The 21,931-nt window shown below is 42.5% G+C and overlaps 2 protein-coding genes across 2 annotated transcripts; both read right to left on the bottom strand.

The window, feature by feature from the left end:
• Positions 1 to 4,732: 4,732 nt before the first annotated feature.
• MELLADRAFT_37772 (uncharacterized protein) lies at positions 4,733 to 8,059 on the bottom strand (the record flags this gene model as incomplete). The annotated part of the gene is made up of 5 exons (XM_007412850.1): positions 4,733 to 4,843; positions 4,915 to 5,634; positions 5,727 to 6,838; positions 7,019 to 7,783; positions 7,909 to 8,059. The coding sequence occupies 5 exons, from the start codon at positions 8,057 to 8,059 to the stop codon at positions 4,733 to 4,735; spliced, it is 2,859 nt and encodes a 952-aa protein (XP_007412912.1).
• Positions 8,060 to 8,566: 507 nt separating this feature from the next.
• MELLADRAFT_44456 (uncharacterized protein) lies at positions 8,567 to 10,629 on the bottom strand (the record flags this gene model as incomplete). The annotated part of the gene is made up of 6 exons (XM_007412849.1): positions 8,567 to 9,167; positions 9,242 to 9,429; positions 9,513 to 9,611; positions 9,745 to 10,012; positions 10,078 to 10,367; positions 10,481 to 10,629. 6 exons carry the CDS (start codon positions 10,527 to 10,529, stop codon positions 8,751 to 8,753), a joined length of 1,311 nt encoding a protein of 436 aa, XP_007412911.1.
• Positions 10,630 to 21,931: the final 11,302 nt, after the last annotated feature.

Below are 21,931 nucleotides of genomic sequence, written 5' to 3'. Positions count from 1 at the left end.
TTTGGAAGGCGAAAGGCAAACTCGCCAGACGCGGTTCAGGAATCTAACGATGTGATTGATGTTGATGCAATCTTACCATCTCAAAAAAATACTGATTTCCGAGTGGTACCCGAGGACAATCAACTTGAGGCCAGCCGAGCTAATCAAATCGAAAACGATGATGATCCTTTTGAAGATGAAAGTTCCTTGGATCGAATCTTCGCTGGAATCGACAGTCCTCATTTGGAAGAGTTAGATGATGATCAAGACAAACATAACCTTGATGAACATGAAAAATTGAATGATATCAGCCTCAATCAAACAACGACTTTGGAGGTTCAAAGCACCTCTCGGCCTAAGTTCTCAAAACCTCGTCATGCTTCACCTCGAAAAAGCTCTTACGTTACATCAGTGGATTCTACAAACGCTGGGAGAAGCAAATCGTCTCGAGTCAACTCAGGTCCCGCTTCATCAGTTTTAACAAACCACTTACCATCACACGAAGAACGTGATTCTGAGTGGGAATTCAAGAAACAACACATGTTAGCGGAGCAATCTGCTAGACGATCCGAAGTCATTTCTAACAACAAACTTTCCGAAGCGATCACTAAGAGTTTGAACCCTGGAATCGATCAGCACACTCAGTCATTACAAGAACTCCAACTCAAGAGGGAGACTTTGGTTTTCAATCAAGCCGAGTTGGATTTCAAAGAAAGAAATATGGATGAAACAAAAGAACTGAAGCGGCGTAGAGAGCACCTTGAATTAGATAAAATCGAGAAAGAGCTGGAAAGTCATAAGAAGAAATCAAAGATTGAAGATATTTCTTTGAGAGGACGTCTATATAAAGAATACATGGATAACTTCGGTCTGACCTTGACCGAAGCAAAGAGACTGTGGATAAAATGCTTGCTGAAGATTGAGACGTAGGTAACACAACTCCACCTTTTGATCAATGTAGACCTGGTAACACAACTCCACCTTTTGATGAATGTAGACCTAACATCTTTTCGCTACACCCTTATGAACTTTAGTTTATGTGACTCTTTGTGGAACTCTCGATTCCACCGGTTGTTTAGGAACACCAATTGTTCCTGTGGATTTTTTAATCTCTTTGATTTAGTTGATTTAGTTATTTAGTTATCTCGTTGTTTTTGTAACCTCCTTCAAATACATAAGCTTATATGCTGCTCTCTGACTTATTGTTTCACTGGATTTAGTGATCTCTCAATTATTGTTTCAGTTGAATTAGTGATGTCTCAAATGGAATACATTGATATTCATTCTTTGGAGATACGCCACCAGGCTTGATTAAACAAACAAAAACTCCTGCCATTTTTAATTTCGCTTTTTTGAAGAGAGATCTTCAAAGAAGAGGAACGAGATTGTATAAAACCAATTTTTCAATTTAACTTTACTTAATCAAAGAAACTTCAACAAACAAGAAGAACACAATTTCGCTTTTTTGAAGAAAGTTCTTCAAACATCAGGAACGAGATCGTATACAACCAATTTTTTAATTTAACTTTACTTATTGACAGAAACTTCAACAAACAAGAAGAACGAGTTCGTATTCAATTTTTTATTTAATTTGTGTTATTAAATCAAGTGAGATCGAAGAATACCAGTTAGAAATTTTTTGAGCAACTTTCCAACACCTGGAAATAATGAAGTTGAATGAGATTGAAAGGATCAATTTGACTATCAAAACCGATTACATGAATGTTATGATTCCAAACTTACACCTATCAGACATCAGCCCCCATTTGACGACAATATTCAGCAAATACTTGTCTGCGTAAAGTGTCATCATTATCGGCAAGGACTTCGTTAAGTACCGCAGGTTGATCTTCCCAATGTTGTCGCTCGGCTTCACGTTCGGCTGCGTTGGGAAGACCGTAAGTAAAGGCCGTTCCTTCATTTTCCGCCAAAAGGAAATTGTGAAGCAGGCAACACGCCATCAAAAGAGCGTTTGCCCGCTTCATTGATCTTTCGTCTCGTAAAATCAATCGCAATTCTTTCATCATCTGAAAGCGCGATTTGAGCATTCCATTCACATGCTCAATGACCGTGCGTGCCTCACTAAGTTCTTTATTAAATGAATTTTTGAGGCCTGGAAGATTGCAGTCCGTGTTCCTCTTGAAGAGGGGGACAGTGCACCTGGAGGCACTGTACCCAGAATCCGCCACTAAATACTCTCCCTCGGAGAAGTAGCGTGCAGGTTGACACCAAAGCTAACAACATCATCAGTCACTTCAATGTCTTTGGCGAACCCAAAAAAAACTTACTGTTGAAGTTCGGAGCACACGCTGGTCATGAACACTCCCACACCACCCGTGGCGAGCAAAAGTGATCCGCCGTCGATGATCACACACGATCATCGAGTTGAGACCGTAGAAATACTTTCGGGTCCAGTAATCTTCTTTGCAGATGACTGGACCAAAAGCTAAGGGTATGAGTGTTCCGTCGACAAATCCTACGCATCCCTTCACAGCCGGGTGGTCCTCAGAGATCTCGTGCCTGATGACTGCGCGTTCCTCAGGGGATGGCCAGCTTAGATAATGAGGCTGCAACTCCAGGATCGCCGCTACACATCGCCATGTGTAGTTTTCTACACTCCCATCTGAAAACGTTCAAAAGTCAGTTACCGAAACAGAAATACAATAATCATAAACAATGACCCACCTGAAACCCCTAATAAACGGCCGATTAGTGAAACCTGTCCGCCATTTCCGGAAAGACCCATGTTTGCTAGTGCAATCAAGAGTTGCACTTCGACTTTGGCTTGAGAATTGCTGGAAGAGTTTCTGAAAACTTGGCTATCTTGAATCTTATAAAACAGGGTAATGAAGCTTTCTTTTTTCATTCGCGCCTGACCATACCAGCAAAGCAGCCATTAGAAACAAATGAAAAACTCTAAAGAAAAGAGAGACCTTACCAATTTGATGAATATGTTCTCTGAAGCGTTCATAATCCCATTGAAGAGCTCGTGGGAATGATCTCGTTGGCGGAGGGTTCTGGAAGTCAGGTATCGATGATTTTCGACACGTTCCAGTTCCGCCAACCAGATTTTGACTTCGTTTTTCTTCGAATCAAAGTCTTCAAGCTTTTGTTGTGTCGTTCTAGTTTTGAGCAAGAAACCCAAAGTTAAGCGAGTTTGTGGTGTAAGTGGAAGATCTGGTAGTAATTGAGGCAGGAGGAGCATAGTTGATAGCGATCTCGAGGTGCTTGAGGGATGCTTTGCTGAAGATAGAAGAAGTGTGTCGTCTTTGCGATGAGCAAGGAGGTGGCGTGATACCTTTCTCAGCACTTGTAGGACTTGTTGTCGGGCTGAGACTCGCGGCATCTTGATCTTGAGTTGTGAGGCAAAGGCTTCTTGGAATCGAGGTCTAGAGGAGCTTTCAAATATTCCGAGAAGTGTCAAGAAGTGACATCTAGAAACATCTTCGAGGTGTCTGAGAAGTTTCTAGATGTCACTTCTTGGCACTTCTCGGACCGGTTTCTCGAGTTTTGAATACCATTAATATACTACTTTTGTAAAACTCTTTTTTTTTCTAGGAGTGGGCGGGTGGGAAATGAAAATTTGTTCAGAAACAATCGACAAAAGATCAGGAAATTGGAATGACTAGATTTGAATAATGAATCTATCTAACTCAGGCTTAGAACTGGCGAGTTGGCATAGAATACTAGGAAGAGAGATTTTCTGGAGAGTATGACAAATGGAACCAGAAGCGCTATACACGTGAGGAAAGGAGTGTCTAACCAAGTTGTAGTTTGAACTTCCCTTGATGGCTTCTCGCTTTGGGGCAACATGTCTACTTGTCATCTTCCTGATAACTCCCCAATCCAACATGTCCATTTGTTCTGCAAATCCTCGGAGTCTTTCGTTTGTCGATTGTCCTTCACGTCCCTTTCGACTTATTCCACTCAGTTAATGGGACACCAACTACGAAGGCTAGATAGGGATAGATTCGGTAGATACATCCACCGCCGTGACCCTCTAATGCATAGGGCGAATACAGCGGGCACCTTTCTCTTCAAGGCAAAAGCTGATAGTTTGGTTTGTCGGGCCTCTCTTGAGGTCCCCGGAGATAAAATCTGTCTTGAGCCTCAATTCGCACTCTTTACCTGAATTTTCGCCACATATCATCTTAAATCTAAGAGGAATATGAGAGGGAGCCATCGAAGCTGTGCTGACTCTCAAAGAGGGGCCCCGACACATGAAGATATATGTTGGGCCATCCGTATACTCACTTCCCGAGCTTGCAGGCGATTCTGTGACACTGAAGCGGAGTAAGACAACTTGCGGTTTTGACGACCTGCAAATGAACAGGCAAGAACGCTGTATGGTCAAAGGAATTCTTCAACTCCATATATCTTCGTTGATTGCTCTACAGATGTGCATAAGCAGTTTCAGCTCTGGTGACATAGAGATCTGCAGGGCTTGCTTAACTCGTCTGAGCTGGAGTGGACCAAAGATGGATATTGGTTCGAGAAAACATATTTGTATGCAGCTCATCATGTGGGTGGATGAAGAGATGTTCATGTTGCTGGACGAGATCATTCTGCATTGCTTCTTCTCTTTGAATAACCGTATTCATATGAAGGTAATCTATTCAAACTACGCTTGAGGATGAGTACCGCAATAGGAAGTACTAAGGGATACGTGAGAATTACACTGGTGAAAAAGAAAAAAAAATCAAGATAAAACTTCGCCCATGGTTTGATATACCGCACCACTTAGAAGCTTGCATCATTTCTTCGAGCCTCTGAGTTTGTCCAACTTTTTCAGTCGTACTTTTGTCCGTTCTTGCTTCTTTTCCTCTGAACGCTCTTGCTGTAACCCTGCTGTGATGCGTGCGATCTATGAAACAGGATGATGGTCAGTGGAAGATAGGGACGCTAAGAAAATAAGAAAAGGATGACTATACTGACCTTTGTCTTATAGGCTAGATCAGCTTCATCTTTCTCTCTGGCCTTCTCGATAGCTAAGAACTTGTTGTCCTTTCTTAGCTCTCGCATCGCTCCTTTCTTCTCCTTTTTAATCAACGACTTGAGCTTGTTGACTTCAACTTGAGCCGAGTCAGGGTTGAATTCCTTTTGTTTAGGTGTAAAGGTCGACTCAAATTGGGGGGTCTGTGGTTTGATAGGGATAGGGCGATGGAGTTGTAAACGTAACGGGTTCAACTGTCTGATTCTCTTTGCTGTCGCCAATTGAGTTTCTATAGTTTCTATCAGTTCCTTCAAACGCATCTTGGTCACCTCGCATATCAGAGTGTGACAGTCAATGGATTTGATCAGGCTCAGCACGGTTGAAAACACTTCGGTGTAGTGAGGCGATGAGCTATATAGTGTGGCATAGTTTGCCAAGAGAGATAAAATCACATCTAATGTGTCCACCTTATCTTGCTCGGATGGATAGGGCGTGCCGGGCTGGTCTTCTTTGGTCAAGAGTGAGACAAAGTCGAGTGTCTGAGGTTGTAGACTCGCGGAGACTTCCTCACTCAGAGGGAACATCGTAGTATCAGTGCCTTCTGGAGCCGGTACAGGCATTGGAATAGACGCAAGATCCAGCTTCGAAGAAGTGAGTCGCATAGCCGACAACAAAAGAAAGTTGATGGCTTCTGGAACCAAACGCTTCGACAGTGCTTCATACTGTAGGGGGCCAAAGGGGGCAGATACAAAGACATTGTCAGTATCATGGCATCATGTTAGTTCGAAATGGAATCAGCAGATGAGGTTCTAACCTGGAGAATGAGTGTACACATGAAGAGGCCACTCATCATGTCTCTATATCTCTTGACTTGGAGCTGATTCAAGTACTGACAGATTATAAGGACGGCTGGGGCCACAACGGGATGACTGAAGTCTGAAGTCGACCAAATAAGACCGATCAGCCTGAGTAAGGTTAGCTCGCAGAGTCCCGGCCATCCTGTACCCGTCTGTCCAATCAACGCCTGAGTAAGATTTTTCTGCATAATTCCGAGTTTAGAAACAAAATGCATAGCGGCGGATTGCGTAAATGATTGACATAAGCTTATGATGTGGGGTAATAATTTGTTGACTAAGCCAAAGGGTGATGCTGAAGAATCGGATTTGTGGAGAGATGTGATATGAATTACATGATCAATTAGGACATTAGTAAAGGTGGTAAGCTTGGATTTGTTATCTTCTCCCAGTGAGGGATGGTACAATACTCGAATACGCTGAACCACAGTGGGTAGTTCAGCGCTTTTCACGCATTGTTGTGATATGATAGAAAGAAAATCGGCATGTGAAGTGGGACATGGATAGGTATAAGCCAGCTCCTGAGTAGGATCTCGGGTGGCGGAGGCTTTCGTCAAAGGCTGATCCTGAATTGTGCTAGAAACCAGTGATCGTACAGGGAGGGAGTCGCAGTCTTCGCCTTCCTTCTCCTTGTGTGAACTATCAGAGATACCTTCCCAGTCACTGACATCGCTTTCCTGGTCGTTGTCGTTATCGGAAGAGTTACATTCCGAGTCAGATGTCACGTCGGAAGAGCCTTCCTGCTCCTGAGCAGATGCACCGAATGCCCCATCAGGTCGAAGACCTTCGCCAAGACTCCACTCTTTTTCCTCCCCTTGATCTGAGACAAAGTCATCCTCCAAATCGTCAGCTTCGGGCTTTCTTTTCGATCTCCCATTCTTTTTTCCACCTTCCTCCTCTTCCTCATCATCATCATCGAGACCTCTCATACGCTTCAGGCGCTTCTGTTCTAACATCCTCAAGCGTTCAGCCTCTTCTAAAGCCACTTCCTCAGCAGTCTTCAAGCGGTCGGATGGCTTGGCCCGCGGGTCGAAAGCCAACTCGCGCACAAACCGATCGTACATATCTTCGTCTTTATCTCCGTGATCTGCTTCAGGCGAGGGACTTCGCTTTGAAGACCCGAGGAGTTTGCTTAATAGATCTTGGTCGATAGCGGTCGCGTTTGTTGATTCAGTCGCTTTATGGGGGTGAGAGAGCTCACACTGCTCGTGCGATGTCGCTGAACTGGCCTCTTGAAGTTGAGGGAGTTGACCAGGATCAGTATTTGATAGTTTATGCGAATTATCAGATTGTGCGTTTGCGCGAGTGTCAGAAATGGTGTTTGTAGGAGGCTTGGGCGCCGAGCCGAGTAAAAGGGATCGAATGCCTTTCAGTTCTGCGTCTAAATCATACCTGAGAGCTTCGTCTTGATCTCTCATCTGTTGGCGCTCATATTTATGAGCTTTGGACTTAGTGATGATCTCCGACATGACTTCAGCTTTAGATTTCTGCCTATCTTCGTTGTCTTCGGCACGATTATCAATGTTATGTAAATTCAAAGGCTGTTTGTTCAACTGGAGAATATCATCATCGCGACCATTTTCGACCTCGTCATCATCAAGATCCAAATCCATGCCTCTGTGAGTCAGGCCGCCATCAGCTTCTCCGTCTTCATCGTACAGACCTTCTGCGTCGTCGTCTAGGTTGAAAATATTTCTCTTAGCGCCTCCAGGAAGTCTCATCTGACGTTCTTTTGTGAATCTCTCCAAGGCCTTTTCTTCTGGGGTTAGAGACGAATCTCCTTCACCAAATCGTTTGTCGAGAAAGTTTGTTGATTTATGACGATTACGATATTCAGGCAGCAGTTTTTCAACCCGGCGTTGATGGGCTTGGGTAGCGGACTGAGCAGGTTTTCCAACCGTCTTGACGAGGGAGTTTTTGGAAGCACCTCGAAGAGATCCATTTTGACGTTGATTTGATAAGTTACTCGTTGGAAACTTGACCTTTGATGACTTCAAGTCGAACAGATTCTGGCTTGCTTGGATTTCCTGTGAATGGTGATAAAAAGGCCACAATCAAACGAGGAATCCTCCTATTACCGATGAGACCACGGAGTGCTCACCGCTAGTTTCTTCTGTCTGAATTCCGGATCTTTAGTCGCACTGCTGAGTGAGCTTCTGGTTTTTTTGCCACCTCTATCACCGGACCGACCAGGAATTGGAGGTTTTGAGACTCGTGATAAACCTGCTGTACGAATGGATTGTTTGAGTTGAGAGAGTTGAGAGGGTTTTTTTCCACCGTCAGTTCTGGCCATATCGAGAAGGATTATTGGTTGGTTTGCAGGCTGAGACTGAGTGGCTGCGTCACTCGGCAAAATAAATCGACTCTGAAGAAAAAAGTCAATCGAGAGCAAATAATTTCAGTAGAAGCATTTCTTCAGCTGTTGTATGTATATAACACGTGAGTATGTTTCAATAGAGTGACTGATGCAAGATTGATATTACATGAAGCAAAGTCTCACACCATGTATGTAATGATTGTATCGAATTGAATTCTGAGAAATGCCGTCCATTTGCCTGATAAATCAGTCACGGCAAGCCTCAGAAACGTCTATCTGAAAGGTTAAATGAGACCTTGAAATTGTTTTCCACTGACTGTGTACTACTCATCTATGCGAAAACCAGGAACCAAGAAGGTCTCTTGATCTCTTGCACGTCATGAAAACCTTTCTGTCTTCCTATTGGATTTCCTTTCACAAATTTAGAAACCTACATCACAGATCAATGGCTTCTGTTGCACACAGCCGTGAAAATTGCAATGTGACCTATGTAGTACATAGATTACAGCAAGAGTAAGTCACGAGTAATTCTAGATGGCCATAAAACTTTGGTTGCGTCTACATGTATGAGATCAAGCCTGAGCAATTGATTGTACAATAAAATTTGATAATGGTAAATAGGTGAGATCTCAGGATGAGATACAAGTCTTACAATCAATGAAAATTATCATTTCATTCCTGAGGTCATCATTGACTTGCCGCCACGTATGGAGTCTGGATTGTGTAAATCTTTCACCACCACATCAGCTTGTATCAACATCAATCTCAACAAGGCTGCTTTACTCTCATACTCGAGTTGCTCAGCTGATTCGATCGCGTTCCGGAACAAATCTGCTCGAAGTTCGTCCTCATGGGCAAGTATAAGACCATTCGGCAAGTCAATTTTTGCGTGAAGGGTTTTTTGACTGATAGATTCGGTGACCCGTTCCAAAAGTTTATCGGGAGAACATCCGAATGCCTCTGCGGCTTTGAAAATAGATACCGACGAGAAAGGGGAGAAGTATTGAAGAATTGCACGATCTTGAATTAATTTGATGATGGTATGAATGTGATTGGATAAATAGATATCCACTCGATAAGTCGGCTGGAGGTTTGAATCTAATCAGAACGAGGAGTTCGCAGGCCAAAAGACATGTAGACATCAAAAAAAGAACGCACATGCCAATCATCCAAAAATTTTAGCACTTCTTTGTGTTTGTTTTCCCAAAACAGGACGAGAACACGTTTCAATCGGGGTTCGTTTTCGAGAAGGGCGCGCAACTCGGTATTTTCAATCACTCGCTCCTTCAATTCTTGGCGAGTGAATGTGGCCAAAGCGCATAAACCCGTATAGATAGCTAAATCTACTGGCGTGATCAACTATGGAATGTAGATTCCGACCTTTTAGATTTGAATCTCCTACACAACCTTAGAGAAGCTCGAGAGAAACTTACCGCATCCATGTCAGGGTATTGTCCAGCCTCGCGGCTAACTTTGAGGAAAACTGAAGCTGCCTTGGCGTAGCAACCTTGTCCTAGATATGACAAACCTTTAGCGACATTCAGGCGCTCGACAGATCTCGCGCGATCCTTCTCCTTACTAGGGAGTAGTTGACTACTCAGCGCGCGGATATCGGTAAGATAGGATTTTCAAATCAACTCACGACTCTGATGTTGAAATACCGGGGGTGCCAGGGATTTTGGCCCTAGCTGCAGCATCCTGCTTGTTATCTTTACTTGCCGCCGCATCAAGAGCACCCTCAGCTTTGTTGATGTAACTTTCCGCCAATTTGTGGTTGTGTGAATCCATGGCGAGATCAAGGATGGCAAAAGACAATTCTGCCACCTGTGTCGAGGACGTGCAGTATTCCCTGGCCTTGGTAAGCGATCGCAGGGCATTGTTCGTGTCACCTGTCTTTCGGTGATGTGCAGCTAGATCTTGATGGCTGATCTGCGCAGATAGGAGGATAAGTTTGTAATCAAGTATTGGTGCTATGTGGTGGACAGGCGACTTACCCTGATGCTTTCCTTGATCAAGCTGGATGTGTAGTTTTTAAGTTCCATCTCCAGTTTGTTGAACGTCCTGCTTATCTCAGCTTGAGTTTCTTGCAGCCATGTTTCATCCGACGAGAGAAGAGGTGCATTGTTAGCCGTGGCATGCTTATTGTAAGCATTCAAGACGACCTTGTATTGTGGGATGTCCCATGTCGAACGAACAATCTCTTGAAGCGCTCGTTCGTAGGCCAAAAGAGCTAGTGATGGACACGCCTCCGCCAATGCTCTCCATCGACTGATTTCCCTTCGACCTGTGTCCGATAATGTGATTCGATCGGATCGAAGATGCGAGTATGGAGAGTAACTCATTGAAGTGTCAACTCATCTTGTCCGTGCGAAGGATGGATAAATCAAGTTGTGCGACCTGTATATTGTGAAATGCGCGAGATTACTTCGTCAACATTTAGATCCATACCCCACGATGAAGTGTTTCTTCTGCCTGAAGCACCGATTAAGCTGAGTCGAGACTGGAGGAGATGAGGGCTGGTGTTTGGAATCAGTAAAGCGAAGGGAAGTCTCAGGATGACATAACCCGCGTCTTCTTGACTCAATGGAAGTCAAAAAGACCCGGTCACGCCCCCTTTGTCAGACCAAAGAACTGCTGGCCCGAGGAGTCGGTACGGATCACACTTGTGACTTTTCACAAGGTCCTGTGATAACGGCGGAAGTCTATCTCGCAAAGTCGTGACAAATCAGAAATATTGAGGATGTCATCTATTGTATGCTGCCTATTGGGGACCTGATCATACCTCCTTGTTTAGAGACCATTTATTCCGGTCAAACCCTTGAGAGAAGTTTGGCCTTTTGAGTTTTATCTTCAACAACAATTCAGATTCATAGATGTGTTTTTGTTAAAATGAAAGTGTTATTGGTTGAAGGATGCAGATTGCAAAAGTCTTGTATGATCTGCATAAGTTCCAAATGCTCAGCATCACAACTGTACCACACACACCTGACCACGCACATGAGCAAACAGGTGACGAGACATGAGAATATGTGCCCAAAAAGTTGATTGGAGGCTTTTGTTTCCCTAAAAAACCCTGTGCACATTGCACCCTAGTAAGATGACATGCATGAATACTTTGGAAGTTATTTTGTGAGGTGGATAGAACTCTTGTGGATGGGGAATAATCATTGGTGCATCAATGATGTGATGGAAACGTGGATAAGGAAACTCACTAGTGAACTTAAGAGAAAATGCTTTTAAATAAAAAGCAACGTGTTTGGGCCAAAAACCCTAGGCATAATATACCTAGGGAAATAATTGCTTCATAATAATAACAACACCCTGGGGTGGTAGCGGACAAAATTTGAAAAAATCGTAACAAAGAATGAACTACTGAATAAAATAATTTGAAAATAAACCAACTAATACTTGGGTTGAATAGAAAAGGATGACACCGGACAATAATTTTTAATATATATAACTTTTCTCCTGTGTGCTTTTTTTTAAAGGAGATAATTAAAAGAATACTAATATACCAGACTGGAACTAAATATAATAATGACTTTAAGACGCTTCATAACAAGGGATAAGAGGTGGGAGGGACGCTAAAAAGAAAGCGATAATTGTGAATGATAATGAAAAAGAAATCTTTTTCGACGATAGTGAACTCAATGGGAAATTCGGACTAGTGGTAAACAGCTGGCAAGTAACCATGACATCATCGCTGTTGACCCCAAATAAACTGTAAAGTAACCGAGAATCAGTACCGTTACAGTAAAAAGTCCGAATTATCCGACGTTCCCTTTTGTTAATAACAAGTTACCAACCACAAGAAACGTGGATAAGGAAACTCAGTAGTGAACTTAAGAGAAAATGCTTTTAAATAAAAAGCAACGTGTTTGGGCCAAAAACCCTAGGCATAATATACCTAGGGAAATAATTGCTTCATAATAATAACAACACCCTCTCCGACCCGCCTATACAGGTATTCAGAAGAGTGGTGAAGTAGGAGAGAAAGAAATCAATTGTTAGTAATGTGGAATAATCTGCCCAAACACTCAAAAGTTTATAATAAACAAATGACAGCAATAATAGCTCATAAATCCCCAGCATAATAGCTAGTTTGAGCAATAATTACTCTCAATCTCTTTAAGAAATAATATTTCTTAAGACTTACCTTTTAAATGAATGTAACATTTGCACCTATATGAGACGTACGCCCAATTACGTGATTTTGATTTTCAGGTAATCTTAAGGCAACATGCCCTCGAACGTAAATTAGGAACGCCTCCGAAGACCATCTGCCGGCACTCTTGATATAATCCATCGAAGCCCCAGCCTGAGCCAACGCAGTTGCTCCACCTGACCGTAAAGAATGACCGGAAAAAGATTTATCGAAATATGTGTGGAATCTTGCTAAGAACCATTTTCTAGAAGGAAGAGAGCCGGAAGAAGTAATGAAAAGTTCGGTCGCAGCCATAAATAACTTGTCTCTTGAGCGTAAATAAGATTTGAGTAAAGATACAGGACATCCTGAAGTATTCTCAAACGATTGAATAATGATAGGCGCGCCGACAAAAGAAGAGTCACATTTCGAATAAGGAAGATGATATTGAATAAATTTCTTGCAAGTTGAAAACTGAAGTGAAGAACGTAAAATGATTTTCTTGGCGTCGAATAGGAAAGCTGAATCGGGACAACACACAAACCGGACCGCAGGGAAATACGGCCAACGGTGCGGTGCGGTACGGTCTGGACACCGTAGGCTGCGGTCCGACTGGCTGCGGTCCGGCCGCACCGTAGTGTGGAAAACCCCCAGTAATATTGGGGAGGTACCGTACCGCTGCTCAGCAATTTCTACATATACGAACCGTAGTCTGTAGTGGCCTACGATCACTACGGTAAATTTTTCAAAAATTACCACATTCTTTCTCGATTCAGAAATGTGTTTCTATTTCCACCCTTGTCATAGCTCATATCACCCAAATTGGCGATGCAGGCCCAATCGAGATGGCCTATTTTGGCTCTACGACACGTCCAAGCAAGGGATAGGAAAGGAAGTGATGTAAGTTTTGCATTCCCTCCCCTTCCTCCACTCTACTTCTTACATTTTATGTTTACGTTTTCTCTTTTATTACCCCGATAATCCTCCGTCATTCATCGACTTTCTATTCCTTTTCTATTTTATCATCCCAATTACCCCTCGTTTCTTTTTCCATTTGTTCTATATGCGTAGAAAACACGGAACGTCACAAGAGGCGCAGTCTATGGCCTCTTTCATATCTGCTCCTGCCTCTCAACTCGCTGTACCTTCAACAAATTCTTCACAATCTCAACCACGTACCCCTCGACGCTCTACTCGACCAAGCCCCGCTCGTAAAGATCCCAATTATGTATCAACTTCCGCGGACTCGCGTCTATCATTGTATCAACCTGGCGATGATGAAGGCAAAGAAGAAACGGAAGGCAACAAAACAGAAGGCAATGATGAAGATTCAGAAGACCAAGAAGAGACTTCTGAAGAACCGTCTGGAGACCCTCATACCCCAACCCAGTCAAAGAAGCGCGCAGCAGCCAACGACGATGAGCCATCTCAACTACCCAAAAGGGCTTGAAAAAAAGATGTGCAGTCTGCACCAGCGAAAAAAACTCAAAAGAAGAAGACAAAGAAAGTCACGACTCGGTCCAAAGTGACTGTAAGTAGATGTATTATGTTATCATCATTTCAACTTCCAATATCGATGTATATTGATGTCGCCTTCATTATTCAATCATCTCAGGACCTCACTGTCCCCAAAGGTGTCGATGTGGATCAAGCAAGCCCCGAAGCGCCTCAAGAGAAGCCGTTTAAAAGAACGCAAAGCAAAGCTGTCACTCACCTTTTGTCGTATTTCAAACCGGACCCCGTGTGGGTCAAGGATGATGTTTGTGCATTTCTATAATACTGATCAAAGCTATGTAACTGACTTCTTCCTCATGTTTTTATTTCTCATCTATTTCATATATTTATTTCTCAATTTTTTTTCCCAGCCAATTGGTGTGCTACGTGGCTACAAATGCAAATACTGTCCTGAAACGTTCACGCGAGGAATCAATGGAAACAGCAATCTTTACTGTCATCAAGACGGCGGTAAAAATCGGCAACCTTGTGAAGGCCGTGCAAATGTGATGAAAGATCCAAATCATGGACTTCCAATGACGTATCAAGAACGCAAGGCCGCACGCGAAGCTTCTACCTCAACCAAACCGTCAGCCACCAGTTCATCAGCGGCTTTAATGAACTCTTTCATCTCCCGACCTCCTTTCAGCGTCGACATTCTGAATGTCCTCTTGGTCATTTGGCTTTTACGACATGCACTACCTTGGGTTTGATTCCAAGATCCTACCCTCTGGGCCGCATTCCACCTCACCCACGATAAGGCCGATCTCAGGAGCCCGACTTGGGCAGCTACCACTGCAAACGAGTTATATTTTTCAATGTATGACCAGCTATTAAGCAAAATCAAGGTTTGTGTTTCCAAATGGTTTATTTTGGACTTGTATGCAAGCCTAATCCAGTTTGAACATTGAAACCTACAGGATAGCAAGAGCAAGATATGCCTTGTCCACGATGGATGGACGACCAAGGGCAATCGTCTCGCTTTCATTGGTGTAACTGCAACATGGATCGATTCAAACTGGAAGTATCAAACCAGTCATCTTACTTTGAAGCTAGTAACATGGCACCACTGTGGTGTCTTGCTCGCTAGACCAGTTGGGAAGTTCCTAATCAAACATGGACTTCACAAAAAGGTAGTTTCCAGTTGTTTCTTATCTAATTGTTTCATCTATATATTTATTTAAATCTGACTTATACTATTACAATCACCAGATATTAGCTCAAACTACAGACTCAGGTGCCAATAACAAAACTATGGCCGATGAACTTGAGAAGATGTTCTGGAACGCGGATGAATCAGTCTACTGGAACTCTGAAGCAAACCACGTCCGATGTTATTGTCATAAACTCGCCCTCGTTGTCAAGTACGGTCTCAAGACGATGAACATATCAGCAGGCCATACTAAACCAACAACTCAACCGGGGGCAACTGTTCCAATACCAACCTTGGTTCTCAATTCCGGTCAGGACGACATAGCAGTTCAGTCATCATCTGATGAAGATGATGCGGGTTTAGAACCCACATCTATCAATCCTGACGGTGAAGACGAAGAGTGTGAAAGTGGTGAACTAACTGATACGACCGAGCTGGTCAAACGGGCCTTATTGAAGGTTGATTTGTGATTTCCTTTTCTTCAATCTTTGTGCGTATAGCAGCTCACTTTTGATATTCTCTTACTATAGTGCGATAAGATCATATCTTTGATCTGTTCAAGCTCCTCGCGCCGGCAATGGTTCAACTCGCGCGCCAAAGCCCAAGGTCTCAAGAGCATCATTCATGGATGGGGAGTAAGGTGGAATGCAAAGGCTGATAGTCGAAGGCGTGCGGCAGCTGGACATGAGGTAAATCAATAACTTTACTCATTGACTTATTGATGTGGTCTTACCTAACCATTTTTATATTTGCACATTAGATTATCAATAGTATGCTGCATACTGACTCGAAGACTAATCACTTCTTCCAAGGGTTAAGTATTTCAGAAGAAGAATGGAACACTGTGCGCTCTGTGAACAAAGTTCTTGAGGTATGCTTGTCTTCCTTTTATATGTCTTGAAGGATCACTTTGAATTGAAAAACATTCACACCACTGCAGGTATTTGAGCGTGCCACCCATCGCATGGAAGGTGATTTCGCCTCAGGGTGCAAAGTATTGTCCGAATATCGTAAGGTGCAATCTGAGTTACTTCAACTGCAACGTGACAGTACCTATCCCAGCCTCGACGGAATGATTAGCGAAATGTTCAAGCATCTCAAACAGTACGCCAATGAGGCCGCCGAAACCGAGGTTGTCCAGATGGCGACAATCCTCAACCCTTGACACAGAATGAACTATATCAACAAGTTCTACCCCGATGTCGCCATCCAGGCAAGTATATCAATGGACGCCATCTTTTCTCAGTACGCAGAAGATATGCCAGCACCACGTGCACCTTCGGTCAAAGTTGTTGAGCCCAATCTACCAGATGCAAGTGACGAGGACGAGGATAACATGTTTCCAGCGGCGCTGGCGACTGAAAATGTTCAGGATGTCAAAACTGAATTGAAACGTTATCTCGAGGGTGCCAATCCAATTGGCAAAGGAACCAGTGCGCTTGACTGGTGGGCAGTGAGTACAACTATCTCCTCACATGACTCCTATACACTCTTTACTGATATTGCATTTGACTGCGTAGAGTAACGAAAAGGCCTTCCCAATATTAGCCACCATGGCCCGGGATTACTTGGCCCTACCTGGTACTTCATGCTCGGTTGAGCGGACTTTTTCGTCGGCTGCCGACATCGCGGTGTCAAGTAGAGGCTCGATGAAGCCCTCCACTGTCTCACAGTCTGTTGCTTGCCGAGAATGGCTAAGGGGAAAGGCCGTGCCTTCAGGTAAGTTTCAGGAAGCAGTGACCTACTTATTAGACCATGAATTGCGCGAAGGGAAAAAGAAGAACAAGGAGATTTAAGTCTTTATACATGTTTACCTTTCTATCTTCTTGTTCCCTTTCATGATCTCATTGATATTTTCTCTCTTTTATCACTATTGAATTACTTATCACATAATTACAACTATCTTAATTCAATGTATCTTTCTTTAACTCTATGGTCAATTTAATTCTTTTGGTAACTTTTTCGATTTTTTGATCGTAGTCGACCGTAGACTACGGTGGCTACGGTGACTACGGTGCGGTCCACTACGGGTAGACCTCACCGTAGTCTGGTTTTGACCGAGTAATTATGTTAACTTCACTACGGCTACACTGAGGTTTGGCAGTTAGACCGTACCGTACCGCTGCCGGGACCGTTTTCCACTGCGCTGCGGTACGGTTTGTGTGTTGATTGGGAATCATCATTTCTCCTAATCGATGAAGACCACCGAATCCAATACCTAACATTGCTAAAAACAACCTGTCATCATGTGAACCAGAAGATTGACAAACTACCGATTCAATTTGACGAAGAGAAAGGGGATTCTTCCTAACTACCGGCTTTGACCATTCTTTAACGCAAGTTTTCATACAGTCCTTGACGTCTTGATGAAGAGTGTAACATTTGATTGAAGGAAAATTTAATTTGAAAATGTGACGAATTCCTACTAAATAAGCGCGGACCGATCTTGGAGAAATTGAGCGACTTGTGAAAGAAACAAATTCACATAAATACTGAACACATGGGTTTAACTCATATTTGAACAGAACACAGAAGTTAGCAAAACTTTTGAAACCAGATTTATATTTAATAAGAGTAGACTTAGACACAGTAGATTGTTGATCTTTATTTGACAATTTTTGTAATTCTTCTATAGTAATATTCTTAAGAGGCGATTTTTTCATTGAAGATCTACCCATGGTTGCATATGATCGTTTGAGACTGATAAATTTTGTTGTAAACCTCCAGACGAAAGAGAAGAAGTGACGTTTAAATACGAAATTGACGCTGCTTTGATTGACCAACAAAGGGGCTCGTATGTTTCCTTGTTTAACAAGACTTTCTGACGAGATAATTGGTCAGCTTCTGAATTGTTGTCCGCTGATACATGCATAACGCGAATGTCGGCCTTGGCCTGCAATAAACGGTTAATTATATAATGAAATAATGGCCTGACTATCCAATTAGGACAGTGAGAACTAAACAGGTCAACTACCAGCTTGCTGTCTGAATGAACAAAAATACGTTTTGAACCCTTATTAATACCAATATCTATCGCTGAAATAACTCCCAATAATTCAGCCCAGAAAATATTACGACTTGGGGGAGGAAAAATGAAATAGAAACCTAAACAGGAACCAGGTTCCCAGATTCCTATACCCGTCATGCAAGCATCTGAAAAGAAAACTGAATCTGCGTCCACTACTCCCCATCTTGATGATTCCAGGACCTTAACGCCATCGGATGCTTTGAAGAAACCAATTAACCAATGTAAATCTTCTTGAATTTCCCTACTAACTGGAACTTTGAGATACCGTTCAGTCTTGCCAGCAATCTTCTCATAGGAGCTTTGCAATGCAAATCTCCCCCAAGGCATTGAAGTACATGCCCATGACGTATGACCTAAAAGTTCCTGCCAGTCCTTCAAAGAATGCTTCGGTTTTGCCACAAAGTCTTCAACAGTCTTAATTAGTTTCAATTTTTTATCTGGATGAAGATAGAAAATCATCTTCTCTGAATCTACGACATGACCTATAATTTCTATAATTGGACCATGTAATTTTTTCTTCCAAACCCAAGGGATTCCTAAGATGTCGAATAAATTAAGAAGTTTTGCTTGGGGTGTTGGAATTCGATGGCCTTTAAAATTGACGAGATGGCTTGTTGAACAAACGCCCCATACATCGTCCATCATATTATTCATGTATTTGATATCGAAGACAAACTCCGCGATCCAAAGTACTAAAGAAAATACTCCACAGAATATGTGTGGAGAAGCTGACGAGCCAAAACAAAGCATTAGATCCGCTCGATATTTTTTTCTGATGCGATATATCTGACGAATTTGATATTGCAGATGAAGAGGAATCATTCTAAAAGCTCCTTCGACGTCCGACTTAAATAAGTTGACTTCCCCAAATTCTCTCTTCATATCAATTAGAAAAGGAATGAAAGTTTTCAGTGAATCATAAGTAACATCAATGTTGTCCTTATCGATAAGATCGTTAGGCGATGGCTTTCCCGCACTCATGTTAGAACATACCCTCATCTTTAAATAATCTTTTTTCGATACCATGAGAAGCGGAATTACTTTCATTCCTAACAGCAACGTCGAAAATTCATCTGAAAATCTTCCTTTGTCAATTTCTTCTTGACATTGTTCTTCAAGAAGCGTTTGATGTTCTTCACATGAAATATGATTTGGACCTTCTATGACTTCGTCCGATGGAAGATCTGAGCTTGGCCAAAAACCTATTCTCAAACCTTTGAGAACCGAATCTACAAAAGGGCGGTTGGGATGATCTACCAAAAGCGCCTCTAGCTTATCAATTTTAATAGGAGTTTTAATCTTAAATATGTAATGATATTGCTTAAGGATGAAAGCTGCTTCTTTATCTTCTTCCAACGAAGGAGCATCCGGAAAAGGTCTTGCGTAAAGACTTGATTCAATCGCAGGGGAACAACCAATAGGATTCACACCGTCCCAAATGTAACCTTGCAAAAACTTCTGATCTGGATCTGACTCCGGGAAAATTTTGTCGTTTACAAAAATTAATGCCGAAGAGTTTATCCTAATAATAAACTTAGAAGTCAGTTTCTTGCACAAATAAGAAACTGGCTCCTCAAACAAACAATAAAAAATACCAACCGGTTAGCAGAAGATTTCTCTTCACTCATGTTGGAATCCTGAATGTTCCCTTCTACATCCTTTAACATTCTGAATAAACTTGAATGTCAGCAACAGCGCTAGAATCTCTTTAATAGGTAATAAAATAAATAATTTTGATAAAAACAAGAAACCCAAAAATTACGAACACATCTGTGGAGTCAACGACAGTTTTTCCCGTACTTGCACTTGCCAGTAAGGTTCCATTCATAACAAAACTGTTCCGGCTCCTTGGCATCTCCGGTATCTTCAATCGCAAACGTGCCTTTGTGTTTATGGTCCGCATCAAAGAACAGAGGTGAATTTTCAGTCCTTGGAACCGACTTTTGAGGATGCGTATTCGCTCTCTTCCGATTAAATTTTTCGAATGTCTGAGGGCAAAATTGATTTTGTTGATTTTGTTGGTAATTACTTGTCGAAGCTGCTGGACTATGGAAATTATAAGCTCCTTCCATGTATTTCGTCTTAAGTGTTGAAAGCTTAGGATGGTCCCAGTCAGCAAAAGAAAGGTTCTTGTTTGAAGCAAACTTTCCTCGAAGAGCTGCATCAAAATTAGCGACACATCTCCAATCTGCTTGCGTCCCGTCGGACATATGTTGTTCTTTAATAAATTCGGCGTATTGAACAAAATCTTTATAGCAACTCGGGAAGGCTTCTTGATAAGTCTTTTGCAGAATATCAAAATAATAAAACCACTCTTGGGCGTCGTTAAGCTCTCTAGACAAGATTTTATTCTGAAGTTCAAGTTTTTTATCTTGGCCTCCCACTGTGAGAGCGGGAGCCATACCTTTCTTAGATTGGATATACTCTCCCTTAATTCTTCGAAGATCGATATATCTTCCTTGTAAGAGTTTTTTTGATAGATTATCGGGAAAATCTGGCGGTTTGACCGTATTGTTGAAACCTTTAACTGCTTGTGATAAACTCGTAGCATAGCCGTCCACAGCGGTTGCGAATCGAATAGCACTTGGCGTATAATGTTCTTTTGACTGAGGACCTTCCGTTGTTCTAGGAAAATAATCCCACCTCTTTTGGTGCTTGGCCAACTTCTCATCAGTTTCTGAAATATCTGAATCAGACTCTTTGTCGACATCTTTGGACTGCTTATCTTTACCCCTCTTTGAAGAAGGGTTTTTGTGATCCAAGAGGTTCCTGACTCTCTGAGCATCGTCGATTTGTTGTTGAGTAAGAATAGGAACGGAATTTTCTTCTCTGATACTTGGATGACGCGATGTATGGCGGGATGTATGACGTGATCGGTCAGGAGTTTTTTGCCGTTGAGAATGATGGCTGCGCAGAATGTCAGCTGGGAATACAGGATTCGTCGCAAGATCAAACACATAGACGGGATCTTCGGCTGAAAGCACTGGTCTAGTTGGAACTGGGGTAGAATTGTGAAACACTGGACGGCTTTCATTTGCATCCAATTCGATAAGGTCAGAAGCAAATTTAGACCATTGCTGGTACCAGTTAGGAGCGTTGAAAGGGACGATCTGGGAATATTTTGATCTAACCCATCCCATTGATTTGTTGACAGAACCGTTTGCAGCGATATACTCGGCTTTGAGGGCTTCAAGCTTATCATGAACCTCTTTTGCAGAATTGTAATCAAAGCCTTCACTGCCATCGTCACTCATTTGTCAAGATAACGGTTGTTTGATAACGGTTTTTTAGAGCGATGATTTCTTTTTTAGATGATAATGTACTTTTAATAATGTTTCTTTAGATGATCAATGAAATTTTGAACAGATATGATGTTCTGATCACGCTAAAAAGAAAGCGATAATTGTGAATGATAATGAAAAAGAAATCTTTTTTGACGATAGTGAACTCAATGGGAAATTCGGACTACACCAGGGAGTAAATCGCACCGCGCAATAACCGTTTTTGGAGCCGCTCAGAAACGTCCGACTTTTAATTTAGTCGAGACCATTCTGAGAGGTTTTCAATGTTCCAGTCACGAAGGCGGTTCCCACCACCGCACAATGCGGTGGAAGGAAACCGCCTTCGTGACCACTGGTCACGGTGGGTGGAACCGTGACCAGCGGTTCCTGGAACTCTCCCTGCAAAACCGGAGGAACCGCTCCCTCCGGTTGGTCAAGCCGTTCCTGGAACATCCTGGAAGCACAGCACAGCCCAGCGGTTTACAAAAAGCTGACCATGCAAAAGGATTCGAACCCAAAACATGAAGACACGGCGGTCACTAGAGCACTCCACCACTACACCATGCAGGCGATAAAATATCTAACAAATTCTCATTTAAAGCCATAAGCGCTCCTGAATTAATAAAGACCTCCCGTGTCTGAGACAATCGAATCAGGTAGAAGTCATTCCAATGCCTTTGGATTGTCAAACAGATTCTTGACTTGGTGTGATGTACCCCCAAAAGAAAGAAAGTGTACGACTATCGTT

This window comes from Melampsora larici-populina (assembly GCF_000204055.1).
Source record: "Melampsora larici-populina 98AG31 unplaced genomic scaffold MELLAscaffold_33, whole genome shotgun sequence".
Classification (NCBI taxonomy): Eukaryota; Fungi; Basidiomycota; class Pucciniomycetes; order Pucciniales; family Melampsoraceae; genus Melampsora; species Melampsora laricis-populina.
Note: the sequence above shows the minus strand (reverse complement) of the source record. Positions and strands in the feature narration are given on the sequence as shown.